This window comes from Neodiprion fabricii, chromosome 1 (genome assembly GCF_021155785.1).
Source record: "Neodiprion fabricii isolate iyNeoFabr1 chromosome 1, iyNeoFabr1.1, whole genome shotgun sequence".
NCBI classification, from domain to species: Eukaryota; Metazoa; Arthropoda; class Insecta; order Hymenoptera; family Diprionidae; genus Neodiprion; species Neodiprion fabricii.
The window spans coordinates 23,712,376-23,728,020 of record NC_060239.1 but is presented as its reverse complement, the minus strand read 5'-3'; the positions used below and the strand labels follow the sequence as shown (position 1 = coordinate 23,728,020).

Sequence of the window (15,645 nt, the reverse complement as noted above, 5' to 3'; positions counted from 1 at the left end):
CTGTCGAAAGCCTGGAAGAAACAGCGGAAGTTGCCTATATATATACATGTATGTACGTATATGTGGGGCATTCCATGACATCTCGATCAAAATTCTACGTCGATGTCGCAGATTGGATCTGTAATTTTTTGTATAAAAGTACATGACGAAAAACGCAATCGTAATTTTTTCAGAACTCTTCGACCTAGCGTATCTGAAATATGATTGAATAACTTGAAAAAAAAAAAAACCACTTTCTAAAAACTCTTATAAATATAACAAAATTTTTGACACCTATTAGAAGATCGAGATTTCATAACTTCAAAGGATGAGTAAAAAAATGAAAAAAAGAAATTATTTTTATTGGATTTCATTGTTGACATAAGAATGAACATAAAAGCTCATTATAATATGGGCCGAAAAACATCTATTCAGAGACATATTATAATGAGCTTTTATGATCATTTTTATGCCAAAAATGCAATCCAGTAATAATCTTTTTTTTTCTTTTTTCACCTTTCTTATTTATATTTAAAGTTATAAAATCTCCATCCTCTGATTTTTCTGATTTTTTTTTCTCAGATTTCAGAAAGTTGGGTTTATTTTCAAGCTTTTAAATTATACTTCCAATACGCTGGGTTGCGATTGCGTTTTACGTCATATGCATTCGTAGAAAAAATTACAAAGCCAATCTAAGACATCGACGTAGAATCTCGATCGAGATGTCATGGAATTCCCCGTATATATTGGTACGAAATCTTGTCGTTTACACATATAAATTTAGATATTCTCAATGAACGGTATTATAAATCCAAAAATCTTATGTCAGCATGGTTTCATAAAATACCTACATATACGATTATGATTTTCAGGTCGAGGAATACTTCTCCATGCTCCCCGCGATGTCTGTGCCGAGATTAGGGACTCCTGGTGAACGTTACAGAGATCGTCAGCTGGCTATTCAGCTGCCTAAACAGGACCTGGCCAAGGCCTACTGCCGACATTTAGCCACGGAGCATCACATGAGTGCGGACGACTTTATGGCCGCCAGAAATGAGATCGCACTCGACATTGGGACCGTTCAAGATGTCCTCGAAAAAGGCGCTGTAAGTAGTCGCCGCACTAATGGAGAAAACAAATCGAAACCGTTTCAAGCAGCTGTTGGTTAAAAGTTGGACCTGAATTTCACGCATAAAATTAGCTAATTGGTAACGTGAGCAGAGCTAGATGGTCCGATGGACGAAATGTGTGAAAAATAGTTACAATCCATTATTTACGTAGATCAAAACTGAGAGGATTCGACTCTTCGATGGTTATGTGCGTGAGAAAAGAGCAGGAAATTTAGTTCGACATCATTCAACACCTCCTCTTAGACCTGTCCTTAAGAAGAGCAAAATCGAATTTTAATGGTCTTACCCCCCAAATTGGTTCCAAGTAATTAAAGAAAAATGTCCGAATTTTAAAAAAATTTTCCCTCCATATTTACCCACGCCTAGGAAGCCTTACTTTTTCTCATAAGAAAAGCATTGGTTTTTCGGGATTTTTAATCGTTTTTTTTACCGCTGCCGTAATCATCAGCTAAAAAATCGCAAATTCTCAGAAAGTGTTGACAGTTATGTTACCTTTTTGTCCAATTTTTTGGAATTCGATACAAGCATTTTTGGGCTAGATCAATCACATCTTTATTCTCTGTATGTTGCGAAAAACGCGGAAAAAAGTCGATCATCATCGATATCAGTTTGCGATATTGTCGATCCTTTTTTGGCAATTGCAACGCAAAATCAGTTTATTCGGTTTACTCTACTTTTTTAGTTAAGCAAGGCTTCAACATCAATTTATTGTTGCACATGCAAGCATTAAATTTTCGCAACAGTTACAAAAAAATATAGCAACAGTGATCGTAATGAGAAAGAATAGTAAGAAATACTAGACTTTCCGGTAATAGCTAGAAAACTAATTTTTATTTTGTGCCTAGAACTATATTTTTCGATTGTGGTAAAAAATGAAAATAGTTGAGGACTGAGCGGTAACCAGAACTTAAAATTTCTCTCAGTGTATACAGTCAATACAAATTGCTGTACTGCCTGCTAAAATGAATGCGAAGAACGATTTTTTTCGGAAAACAAATAGCGTATACTCAACGAATTATTTTCATCCTTGTCTCCGAGAATTGAATTGTTTTATATACTCGGTTCTTGTGATTTCATGCCAATTTCCTAAGAAATCGAGACTGTAATGGAATCGACTTTTGTTATTATCTGCCGTTAATTCAGTCCGATTGATATACGTGTATATTATATTTAAAATGTATGTACCCAGATACTTAATCTGATTGTTTAACGAGTAGATTTAAACATGAAAAGAACCTCTTTGCCTGGGTGTAAAAATTTTCCTATAGTATTTCTTTGCTCGCATTTTATCGTTGCTTCGCAAGTACAATGAGCTTTTACTGCCTGAAGGCGGAAATTCCGCATGATTAAAAGAAAACAAATAACCCCGCAAGATGCACGGATGATCTTGAAAGCTTCTGGGCTGTTAGGAAATTTTACGAGCTGTTACGGTCACGTTAAATAACGTTTCCGCCGTACTTGTGCAAGACTCTAAACTTGATCGTCGAAGACGCTTGATGTGGGACAATAACAAACCGTCAATAAGTCGTATTTGACGGTGTGCTGCAATATCGCAATCCCCCTTTTTTTTCTACCACGGTAAACGTACAGAGTAATTTGCGTAAGAACTTTTTCACTTGTATTAATGAAACTTATTTTTCAATCAGACAATAAATAGCTGTCGTATTTTTTTTTTTTTTTTTACGTGTAATTAAAGAAATATGGTGACATTGAGAGGAATAATTTTTCAGTAATGTTTATAAATTCGGAATTGACAGTTGTCGGTAAAAATTGTACCTCGATAACCTTGACGTAGATTCCAAGCATATACATAGAGCTATTCGTCTTTGCGAGGTGAATATGATACACGGTTAAACTTAGAAGCCTAGATCCAAGATATTGGAGAGGTCAAATTTTTGCGCTTTTTAGAAGCTTTTAGTACTGACATAAAGATTATTATACCAACGTCACGGCGCGGCGGTTCACAAATGAACGAAGGTTGGCAAGATTGCGTACATACCGTTTATCGTCACTCGTCCATCAAGCTTCCTCGCAAAGATTATTATTTATTGATACTTGACGCCCTTAGTATACAAGTCTTGCGTGTCGAACAACTTTCCCTCGATTACGAGAGTACAAAATCATGGTTCGGAAATACTTATCGTCGGTTATAAAAACGAAAATACAACAAGAAAAATTTTGTTTGTAAAGTGAACTTCTATAGCTTCTTCGAGGAAACGGTAATTTGCGCAGCACTAATCAACTTCAAAAAGTTTCCCAAACGACAACTGATGGTCAGCTACAAAATATTATTGACGTAATTGAATCGTCTTTTCGATGATTTCTCTTATAATATAATTTACACGGCTTATATTTATATGTTACGTGTATTGTTTTCGGTCATGAATTTCAATCGCTGTCGCCTTTAGTCTCTACTAATGTTAATACATATTTCAGCAATGCGCTGGCTGTAACGAGAGTTTCAAATACGGAACCCTTGGAGTCTCGGCTGGAAAACTAGGAGAGCTCTATCATCCGGCTTGCTTCCAATGCGTCCAGTGCAAGGAGTTGCTCGTCGACCTTGCCTATTGTGTTTACAACGATGCAATTTATTGCGAAAGACATTACGCCGAACAATTAAAAGGAAGATGCGCAGCCTGTGATGAGGTAGGTCAATTTTTGCTTGTATAATCCAGTCATTGAAATCACAGAGAGTTACTGGTTCTGTGGACCTGCAAAACTCGAAGATGCGCTGTGCGTAGAATCAAAGAATTAGTCTGATAATCGACGGAAGCGACTAGTATCAGCTTCATTTTTCATTCATTGCCAAATAACAAAGAGACAGCATGGAAAGCAACAAGTGGTTCTTCGGTACGATCGTCTTGAAACGCTTCCGCTGGTACGCAGAAATGAAACGTCCGACATTACCGACTGGTGTACATTCATTTGCGGACTTCCTGTTTTACCGACGGCAAGCTCAAAAGGGGCAATCCTTACCACCAAAAGCTCGAAAGCTTAACTCTCTAGCTACTCGACAAATCCTTACCTTACCACACGCGAAAAAGCACTCTGCCAATAACATTCGGCAGTTTTTCAATAATATATTTAGTTGGTAATAAATTTGCTTATTATTTCACAGTCGTTTCAAAAGCGAATGAATTGTGTGTGAACGCTATTCGTTGATATTCTTCCGATCCTCTTTGCACTAAGTAATCGCTTTCTTCCAAATTGCCATACGAGTGGGATAACATAGTTCGAGAGCTTTTCGTTTCACGAAACGAGCGCTACTGTCAAACGGTCGTGAGATTACAGATGTATTGTACGAATGAATAGGTCACGGGTTAAGAGTGTATAAACATACGTGTACCGTACACCTTGTTTTTACATTGTCCCTAGAAGGAGTTGAGACCGCGATATAAGGCCTGATTTCTTTCGAAGGCTCACCACCTCGTTTCGTAAGCGATTTTTATGGAATGGCATTGCTTCTGTATACCTATAATCCTGTGTATATACATTATATACAGTGCACAGAACGGCACAGAGACGAGACGACGACCACGTTACGGAATCTGAACCATGCATTGACCCAAATATACAATTTCAAGGCGGGCGTCATGTTTGCTGCAAACTTGAAATGTTCTTTCTTTTTTTTTTTTTTTCACTTTTATTCATCGCAACTTTATACGTTGTCACCTGGCAGGATACTCGCAACGCAACGATATTCTAAATCGTTGCCAGGATCGAACTTTGAAAAGTAAAACTTGTCTTTACCGCATGGTAAATATGTTGATTCATCAATGGGATTCGCGTACATACGTACAATCGTTGTTTAAACATTTGTTTTTACGTATGTTGGGAACTTGATTATGTATGTGCAGTAAAATGCATAAACGACTTGACATTTTGGCTTACTTGTCTTCGATCCAAAACAAAATACGAGTTCATTTCTATACGAATTATGTGAAAATGATTGGCGATGCAGCTGACGAGAGAAAATGAATGCATTGCCACATAACCTGTATGGAATCCAAGTCGCGTTTTGTTTCGGATCGAAGACAAGTTAGCCGGAAAGTTAAGGTATTTATGCATTTCACCGTATGTACAGTAATCTAAAGAGGAAGTCATTAATGATTATTACCGTATGCTCCGTAGTATTTATTAATGTCTTTTTTTCCGGCTACCTTGTTTTCGGTCAGAAATAAAATGCGAGTTCAATTCTATACGAATTATGTGACGATGACTGGCGATGAGGTTGACGTGAGAGAATGGTAGTCATTGTCACATAATTTTTGTAGAACCGAATTCGCATTTTGTTTCGGACCGAAAACAAGGTAGCCGTAAGGGGAATGCATTAACGAACATTACTGTACATAAAAAGTATAGTTTGAACAGATTTTTATTTAATTACGTTCGGCATAATACGTTGGCGATTCAGGTAATTATGTTACCTATCAACATGTTTTAAAAATAAAACTAGTCGATAAATTGCAGACTATTCGTCACCACATCGGAATGTTGAAGAGCGTTGAGCACCTTGAATGAAGACGATGTCAAATCTGTAAAGAAATAGGGTTCATTTTTAATTCCTAATATGAAGTCAAATACGATAACACCAAGCTCATCTCTAAATGAATATAATCCCCACCTGTTTATATTGCAAATTCCGCATCCTTAATCCTCTGCCAAAAAAAAACAGTATATATTATATGTAAGAAATAAGATAAATTTTTTAGCGAACAATGAAACGTAACTGTTACTGAACCGATACATTTTAATAATCCACGTGTTCCGAGTTCTAATCATAGATTTTCCCGAGGCAAAAATATACATATGCGTAACATCCGGATCTAAAATCTCTACCATCTGACTGACTTATGGGAATTTACACGCTCACACGGTTCTGTTCGGCTGGATAGTTAGTAGGGGATTTTTCCTATATCTATAACGTTTTTGAATATCAGCAGCTAGTTGAGCTTCCAACATCGTACCGAAAACTACAGACATATTTAACATCGAATTTCATTTCAATTCAGAACTCCGGAAGTCGTAGAGAAAGTCGAAGTACTTTCCGTCACATACATTCAGGTAATTTATATTTTTACTGCTCTATATGCAATTCTGATAATAACTTAAAATAAGTATTGATAAGAATTTAAATTATTTCGACCACAGGTCTCTTATCCATGTACCTAAATCGAACATTCCAGTTGATCGAGATGCAAGTCTCTTGATATTCTTTGTCTTGAAACTTTGATCCGTCGTGCCGTGTGTCAAAGAGAAATTGAACTATTATCAATGACCGATTGAAAGGTGCTATTCTGAAACTAATCCATTTTTCATTTTTCAACCGAGTCCACAAATACAATCTTGAGATTTGTTCTTTTATATTTATTTAGAATTGAGCTTAAATACAGAACATTTAATGCCATATCGATCGTTAGACAGAAAAGATGAATCATCTAGATCTTTGGTCGTAACTTCGTAAATTCGTGAAAATACCTGACAATAGGACTTGGAGTCGAATTGCTCAAAAGAAACGACGTGTCAAACTATTGTTGACGTCTTTAGTTTTCCGGTTTATTATTTTATATTTGAAGATGAAGTTTTATTCTTCTTCTCGCCACGTCATTTTGAATTCTGAAAAAATTCGTCACCGATTTCATCCTTGAAAGAACTTAAACCCAATTCAATCCGCAACTTTTAACATGTGTCAAGGTTTCGATCCGCGCGATCACTGCTATACTGTAACAGAAACGTTATCACACAGCTCTAGAAAACTTGAACAATGACTCTTGTTTCAACGGCGGTGTTTGGAATCGATTGACAACGCATCGTCCGTGAACGTTAGAATCCAATTTCAACCTTCAATGGACTATTGTCCCATTATCGAGCCAAAAATTCTCCGCATTCAATTTATGTGGGCAAGTCCACTAATTTTCGACCCACGTTTCGGGGCTAAAAAATTTCAATTTCTCTGCAATTTCGATATTTCGCAGTATGTACTCTGACGCAAAAATTCTACAAGTTTCAAACATCTAGGCTTGACGACGTCGAAGAAATACGTTGATTAATTTTTTACAAAAACACATTTTTCAATCTCAAAATCTATTCGAATGGGGACGGCGTGATTACAAAAATATACAATTTTCTTGTCGAATCAAAAATGACTACGAAAAATCCGAAAAATTATTACAGCCCACCTGATCCTATTTCGAACACCTACCGGAAACACAAATTTTTTTCATGTACAAAACCGCAAGCTTTTAGGTAAAAATGTCAACCTGTGCGACGGAAGCTAGAAAACGTTGAACAAAATCGGCTTTTTGAGGAAAAAAGCTATAAAATGTTAAAACGGATTTCATAATCGTATATTCTTCGAAATCGTAAAAGCCGAAGGTTTGAAATATGTAGAATTTTTTTGTCTCGGTACATCGTACTAGAAGATATTGAAATTGCAGAAAAATCGACATTTTGGCTCCGGATCGTGTGTCGATAATTCGTGAATTTGCTCACATGCGATTCTGGAATCGGTCAGGCAGATTGATTTTCATTGAAGTATAACTTGCCAATATACCCATGCTTATATGGGTTATAAATAAACTATACGAACTTGAACAAACAGATTTATCGACACAACGCACAATTAAATTGGTTAAGTTGTGCTTCTGGAGTGAAATTTTTTGTTGTTTCTTTCCATTCTTCTATTTTTGAATAAGACAATCGTTAATTCGCTAAACCAAACGATCCGTGAACTGCACATTAAGTGACGTCCAATTTAGCCTTTAGTGAATTCCAAACGCCCAGAACAAACTCGAGGCGTTTCAGAGCCACCCTCTAGTTTGTAAAGCTGAAACACAAACGACGTACTGCAGTATTTAAATTTAGATTGGAAAGGGCGGTACATCTTACGGGAGTATATTTTTTCATGACGTAGTCTCGTCACTGACGCGTCTTTTTTCCGTGACGGTTCGAGCCTCAACGTGACGTCGAATAATATCGAAATGCCAGCTCGAAACGGCGCGTGCGAAATGTCACATAAAAAAGCCGTTTTCCCTAAATTGCTTTGGGTACGAGCAGAACGACTTTCGGCTTAACTTGAGCCTCGTGTTCGAAAGATTAGAGACCGGAAGATCCTGCGCCACCCTTAACATACGTCTAGAATGAAATTGCCGATGGAAGGACGAAACAAAATGTCAGAGCGGTTATTAATCGCGATGTTGGATTCGAGATTGCAGCTTATGCGAGAGGTGAAGAAAACGGGGTGGAAGAGGCAAGAGGAACTGGGTCGCGTCAGGCTTTATTTAGAAATACCAAAATAACGACGTGCTCAAGACGGAGGATAATTTTGCCTTGCAGATTATTGCACCAGAGAAACCCGAGAGAATTTGCATCAAAACTCTAACTACATTTACACGTTTTATCGGATTTAGGTATGTACTAGGGATGCAGCTGCGTTCAGATCGCGGTTTCTAATCTAGTCGAGTTTTTTACACTTCAAGATACTACTTGATAATGTTTCGTTCGTTCTCATCCGTTTATTCAATTTACGAGAATTTTGTACATCGGTGTGGAATTTCCCTGGCTCACGGTCTTGGCAGCTCTCGTCTTGGATTTTGAAACAAAACAACGAGCGATACTCATTTCGCAAAGTCTCGTGTGCACGTGCGTAATTTTCCTATTTAATCACCCGGAACAAGTATACTGCTCTTCATTTTTCACTAGTCTTCTCTCCATTTTGCGCGTGCATGTATAATATAGCTTATCGCGTAGACTGCACTTTGTTCGTTGCAAAATTTGAAGAGAAAAAAAATTATGAGACAGAAAAAATCACGTACATGAGATTCGTCGAGTCTTTATTTCTGTAGAACGAAGCTCGAGTTTGTGGAAATGATTGTTTAATAAATTTGCGTGAAATGAGAAAGAATTCCTCTCGCAGGTGATTATTCTAAAGGGTGGTATCTATTTCCAACGTTAAATCTCCCACCACGGGTATACTGTCGGTACAGAATCAGCTTGCATTCGGTTCCATGTCCTTTGTAAGAGCCAATCAACCTACCAATCGTTGCTCATCATCGACTCGGATCTGATTCCGCAATAGAAAAACAATTAGCCATAGTGAATATATTAGCAACGTGTTCCGGTTTCCTCGTCTTCTCTATTCCCTCTCTCTGGTTCTTCTTGTCGTTCTTTATATTCGAGTTACACAACCGCGCGTCTCTGGCTCGGAGAATCTAAAATCTTAGCTCCTCGTTTTTGGTGCCAAAAATAGAACAGAGTAAATAAATATTGGATTTTTCACCCGAAAAGGCTTGGGTACTGAGGTTCGGTAAGTACGGTGTGAAAGAAACACTTATATTCAGACTTACGAATACGATATGAGAGAAAGAGAGAGAGAGAGAGAGAGAACTGAATTCGTTTTCGTCGAAAAATTAGCAGAGAACGAAAGACGGAAATGAGTATTTTCAACCCTAGTGCCAACTACTTGTTACTCTCAACTTGTCTGCGCTCCCGGAGGCGGCACAGCATTCTATGACACGGCTTCGAGCTTCTTGGCTTTTATACCGCCTGGCGAGATCCGAAACACTTACGTAATGTCTAATCCGTTACAACATTGGATAGAGACGTAAAATATTCTTCTTGAATTTCCCCAAGAAATCATCGCCGTCCGACTTCTATTTTTAACGGTTCAGACTCGCGATGGCACAGTGTGTTTTATTTAAATTTTACTCGCCGTTCGGTCGACGTGTGAAACGATCCGCAAATCATATGAAATACCACGCTGATTTTCTCTACAATTAAAGTGGAGAATCTCTTTGATATTCGAGACTCGAATTACTGCCAATTATCAGTACAGAATATCTTAAAACGTTGCGGATGAGATTTCTTTCGTCGTCTCGATTTTAACGCGGTATAAAATTGGTGGAATGTTTTTTTTTTTTTTACGGAAATATAATTTTTTCATTTCGCTACGAATTATAGCTCAACGTTCCTTTTCTAACCAGCGTGCAATCTTCGGTTTATTTTATACTCAACATGGTGATTTGTAGGTAGACGGTTTGAAACTTCACCAAAGACCGGAAGCTACGTAACCTGAAATATGGTTCGTTGCTCGTTCGGAGATTTCTCAGTTATTAGATTTGAATTTTGCCTGAAGAGGCATATTTTTATAAATAGTCCTTTAATCATAATTTGTACGCAATTTTTTGTGGCCATGACAAAATTCAAAATAACTATTTCACGTCTGAAATTGTTCATTCGGTTACGTAAATGCGAATTAGTGAAGTAGTCTGCCTGTCTGAGAATAAAACACCGAAATATGTTTACATGAAATTATGCAAGCCATTCCTTGACAGACAAGTGGCGAAAATTCTGTCTCTTCTCGCACGCGTTGTAATGAAAAATCTGTTCTTTACCGCGACGTTGCTAATTACGCGAAGTGCGGAATTCCACGGAAATTAGAAATAGCTCAGCTGAGCCGGACCTTCTGGCAAACAATAACGCTCTGTGCCGATCATTAAGCGATTCAGTCGTTTGTTTCGCATTACGCGATAACAAGGCCCAGACTCTTGGCAAATAAGAGACTTTGAACGTTTGAAGACTGGTCAAAGCCCGACGTTAATCTCCTCGGACGAATCTGTATCGTAGATGAAAGAAAGTACGAGGGGGAAAATTGGGTAATTAAAGTCAGAGTGCCGGAAGTCGGGTTTTTCGGATGGCAAGAATTAGCTAAGCGTAACGCGTAAGAGTCCAACACAAGCCGTCGTCGCTTCGGACCACTAACGAGAATTCACGACGGTGGATCAGCACGCGGTAGGGCGTCGCGACGCGTCTTCGCAAATCTTGCCTATTTACATTCGGCAAACGTGTCTCTCTACATCTTCGTACGTTTCTGCAAATGCTGAGAATCGCACGAACACATGCAACACTTGCCGTCGTGGAGTGGTATAAACGGCGTGGTTGTAGGAATGCCGAGAGATTTTGCACGCGGCCCGACACGGATCGGCTACGTAAACGACGGTGAACCAACGAAGAGTAGACTGGTGGCTATAGGAAGGTTGAAAGAGATACTGGGAAGAAATCTTGGAAATAGCCTAGCGGGCGATTTTGCAACGGCAAGATGAATGGACGAATCTAGGTCGAAAATGTCTTACTGGACCAAGCGATTCTCTCTCTCTCTCTCTCTCTCTCTCTCTGTCTATCTACAACTTTTCTCTCGTCTACCAACCTTCCCTACCTTCGATACCTTCGTTGTTAAAGTCTTGGTCACTTGCCCAAAGTAATTAATTTGGCACCGAACAACTCTTGTACGTGTAGCAATTTCTTTTCTCACCGATTTCATAAACTCAAACGTCAAATTGCTGTTTCACTAGTTGTTCTCAAATTTTCTAACGCTTTGCACGGGTTACGACATCCTTGTTTGTTATACCGGTCTAAGATGCCAGGAACGATTGAAGAGATTTCTAATTGTAGGTATTGTTGATAAAGTGAACGAACAGTCGAGCTTAATTTGTTCAACTAAACCTTGAACAGTCATTTACATTTTTTGTGGAAAATTACTTTCAAGAGCAGATAACGAAAGGAGTTTCTTATCGTTTGAAACAACGATCGGATACAACGATTCGATGTATCGTTAATTGGTTACGAAATCCAGGATCAGCATTCGTTATTTTCTACACTATCATTTCACACGAGCTTTCGGAATAGCCCGGTAAAACTGTCTTTTCAATTTGCTGAATCCGAAAAACTCAAAAATCGTCCATATTATACTTATAAATCACCGCTAACGCCTGTATCTCATGTTTAATTTGAACAAATATGGCTGATGAATGTAATTGTAGAAGAGCGATTAAAACCAACGACCTGGGAATAATTTCAAGAATGTTGACGAGGAGACAAAAGGTGGAGTGTCTCGAATGCCGTGTGCATTTTCACCGGGTCTTTGCACTTGACCATTTCCTGTTGCCAGAAACCCTATAGGTACCCTACATATAGGAATAACAGTCTATCGGTGCGCGATTTGGCTGCGATGATTCGGAAAGGAATCTGGGTGGAAACGTGGCGACTGTGAACACAGAGAAAAACTCACGAGGATGAGATCCGTGCATGAAGTTCCTAAAGAATTCTTAACGTCGTCTGGTGGATACCAGCGACTCCTGGTGGTCGCCTGGTCCGGGTATAATTGACCTGCGCGTGCGTAGACACCCGATATACGGAACCACGATTGAGATTGTGTTGGTAGCAACGTCATCGGGTGGTCGACCCATTTTTGGACTCGCGAGACATTGCCAATGCGCAGCTAACGGAAAGGAAAACCTGCACCAGACGAGGAAAAAGGAAAACAATTTTCGCACCTCCCCCCCCCCCCCCCCCCTCCCCTATCGCGATTATCCCATGCGACTCGAATTAATTCGCCAGAAAACTTTTTAAAAGAGGATGATTCATTGTTCATTGCAGTCACGGTTTCAGTGATGCGTGTTTTAAATAAATTCTCAAACAATGGTGATTCTCGCAGATTTTCGTCCGTTTAAAAAGTCCTGCGGTAAAGTATACAGACGGGAACGTTGATCGTGAACTCTTGAGATTTGTTGGTCGCAATAAATTCTACAGAATCGTTTCGCTTTCGACCAAACCAGTGTTACTTAAAGAACTCTTTTTTTTTACAACTAAATTTATTTCCCTACGATAATACGGAGGTTACAAATAGTAAGGCTGATTTATTGAGTCGCAAATTTCAATCATGCAGAAAAAAACAAACCGCGAACAAAAATTCGAATAGCGGAGGCAAACAGCATGAACAGGTACAAAGTTCAAGTAGCTGGTAATTACAGGCGTGTTTGTAATCTGGGATACTGTGCGACAGAAAATTGCAGAGACCTCGTGGCTTTTCTCTTACAGTTTCGATCATTATACATTTGACATAAATCTCCAGTAAATTATTGGTAGTTAAAGACTGCAGGCATGAAAACAAGCGGCTGTAGTGTCGGTTTAAGTGTCTCATTCTCTTTTTCTTAAGTCCCTGTGCATACGTCTCAAGCTGGTGATATGTGGCTGGAATATCATTATGATCTAATTTTTGACAGCAATTTTCCCATCGATCACTGTCTACGTTAAATTTTCTTTTCATACCTGCAGACGGGAATGTAAATTGAAAAATTGTCCCACCACAAGTCTCGCTGGCTTGACGTTAATTAGAACAACATATTTTTACCAAATTCTAATTGTCGGAAGTGTCTGTTCTCTGAAAAATGATTTCCTCCGAAGGTGCGCATACCTCGTCTTCTTCTCCAGTGTTCGTAACTTTTTCCGTCGGGAAATTACCCTCGCCATTCCATCGCTGAGATCACTATTTACTGCCGTATATAACGGAGATCGTTAATTGTATGCCTGACGAGTTGGAAGGGGATGATTCGAAAATTGCGAGAGCTGCGGATCCAAGTATGGGCGTATTCAATGGGTGCAGGGCGATGCAGTTGACCGTGGCATCGTATATTATATTGGCTGTGGGCTGAACGACCAAGAAGTAACTAAGCAGCAAGGTTTGGTCACTGGCAAAAATAACTCTTTGGCATTGTTCCGTTTTGCCCGAGATCGGAGAGTCTTAAAGAACACACCGGCGTAACGAGCCTCTGGCTAATTCCGATCACGGTTTAATTGGACCTTTGGCAGTAAAATGCAAAACACTCTTGTTTACAACCAATTATATATAATGATCCTCGCCTCGAGCTGTCGTCTCACCGTATCATCGACGTCGGAGATTCGTCAGTGGGCGAATTGCAGCGTGCATTTTATGCCTTGCATACTTGATTGTTTCTCGTGTTTAACAAGAGAGATAACCTCTTGCCGGGTGAAGGCAATTGTTATATTTACATTACGAATGTCGATGCAGATTTAATTCATCGTTGGGAAGGAAATGGGACCTTCGTCTGTATCATCGACAACGACGGAATGTCAATGCCTGATTCCTATACGGATCATGTGCCAAGAATTGGCAAACTTGACATGCCTGTTGACGGTTCGGTCGTGTGAAAAATTCAGAGCAAACTATCCGCTCGTGCCTCGTACGACATTTTTAAACTTAAACTTTTTTCAGTGTCGCATGGCGTATGTGTGATAGCAGCATTTTAATTATACAACGAAACGTATCTAACAAATTACAGTCTCAGTAACGCGGAAGGTTTGATTAATAAATTTCCAACTTTTATATGGTTTAACCCGTAACTGTCAAATGGCATTGATTTGCAGCGGAGCTTTGCTTCGTTTTACGTCATAAGAACGTTGAGGAGATCTCATAACATGACAGTAATAGCAGGATTTTACTGCCTCGAGATATTAATCTCTCCTATCGTGTTCCGAGGTGTTACGTCAAACTTACACCACAGGGGGTATAATAACACTGTAACCATAGTCATGATTTATCGAAACATCCATAACTTGTACGTACGTGTACGATATTCCGATACGATTTATGATGCTCGTTTTCTTAATACGGTTGATTATTCAATGTTGACAGCACTGTCGAATATTATTGTAAAATTGTTCAACGTAATTGCGAGCTGAATTAGATTGTCATGAAGATTTTTGCATAGAAATTTGGAAGTTTCGGAAGAATTAATGCGCGGTAATAAGTGATGAGGGTGCAACAAGGTTTCTTGGCATCTTTGATGCAGCTTACTACTAGCATGGAAAAAGCTCGACCATCTAGCGTAAGCTAATTTTGGATCGTTCTATATTCTGCAGGAATTTAAAGTGAAGTGTTCTCACAGGCTAATCGAGGAAGAGAAATAAAACAAAGCAAAGTAAATAAATAGGTAGAAAGTGTAAAATGGATAGCTGTCCGTGGTTACGGACACGTAGTATAACTTTATTTATAACGATGAACGTGGCATTGATATTATAAATTATTCCGCAACGACGTTAAGGAGCACAGGCAAAGGTTGAAAAATGTTTTTGTTCAGTCGCGATAAGACGCGATGAGTGAAAATTTATTTTCGCTGCTGACATTTCGAGCTTGTTTCCAAAACACACGCAGTTGAAAACGCCTTCTCGCATTATTGCGCGGAAACTGAGATTCAACACAACATACGAGTTGATTCTGGATTAAAATACTTTCGCTGGTGCTTTGAAAAATTGATCCGTGATGTTCGCTGCTTCGAGCCTGTAACGGATGATCGTAAATACAGTCGTCAGTGCGCGTCCTTCGTAAAACACGAGAGAAGTCCTCGCCAGGTGACTCATATTTTCTATAATTTTTATAACTATTTTTGAAATTTTTCTCTCTCCACAACAGCCGACAACTCGAGTGGGTATAAAAATAATCTATCGAAGTTCAATAGGCCCTAGGCGTACGAAGTAAGTTTTGATAATTCTTGGACCGCGTCCAGAATTGCACCGCGCGCAAAACCGAGTATCAAAGATTCTCGTGACGTCAGATGGATGAGGTAACCCGAATAACAATAAATTTACTACCGAAATAAAACCGCACGAGACGAGGCGTACTGTTCTTAGCGCTGTAACGATAATCAAAATTTGCTTTATCGCGCAGCCGATTAAAAAAATA

At 39.0% G+C, this 15,645-nt stretch overlaps 1 protein-coding gene across 9 annotated transcripts in view; it reads left to right on the top strand.

Annotated features, from left to right (window-relative positions):
- Window positions 1-15,645, top strand: part of LOC124180219 (four and a half LIM domains protein 2) — a 139,928-nt gene that overhangs the window by 93,243 nt on the left and 31,040 nt on the right. For 8 of the 9 annotated variants that reach the window (XM_046565487.1, XM_046565525.1, XM_046565533.1 and 5 more), the window contains 2 exons: window positions 852-1,085; window positions 3,546-3,755. In XM_046565487.1, the coding sequence (XP_046421443.1) occupies window positions 852-1,085; window positions 3,546-3,755 (444 nt within the window). Of the gene's footprint in view, window positions 1-851; window positions 1,086-3,545; window positions 3,756-15,162; window positions 15,315-15,645 lie in introns of those variants that run through there. The other variant, XM_046565588.1, reaches the window with a different exon arrangement.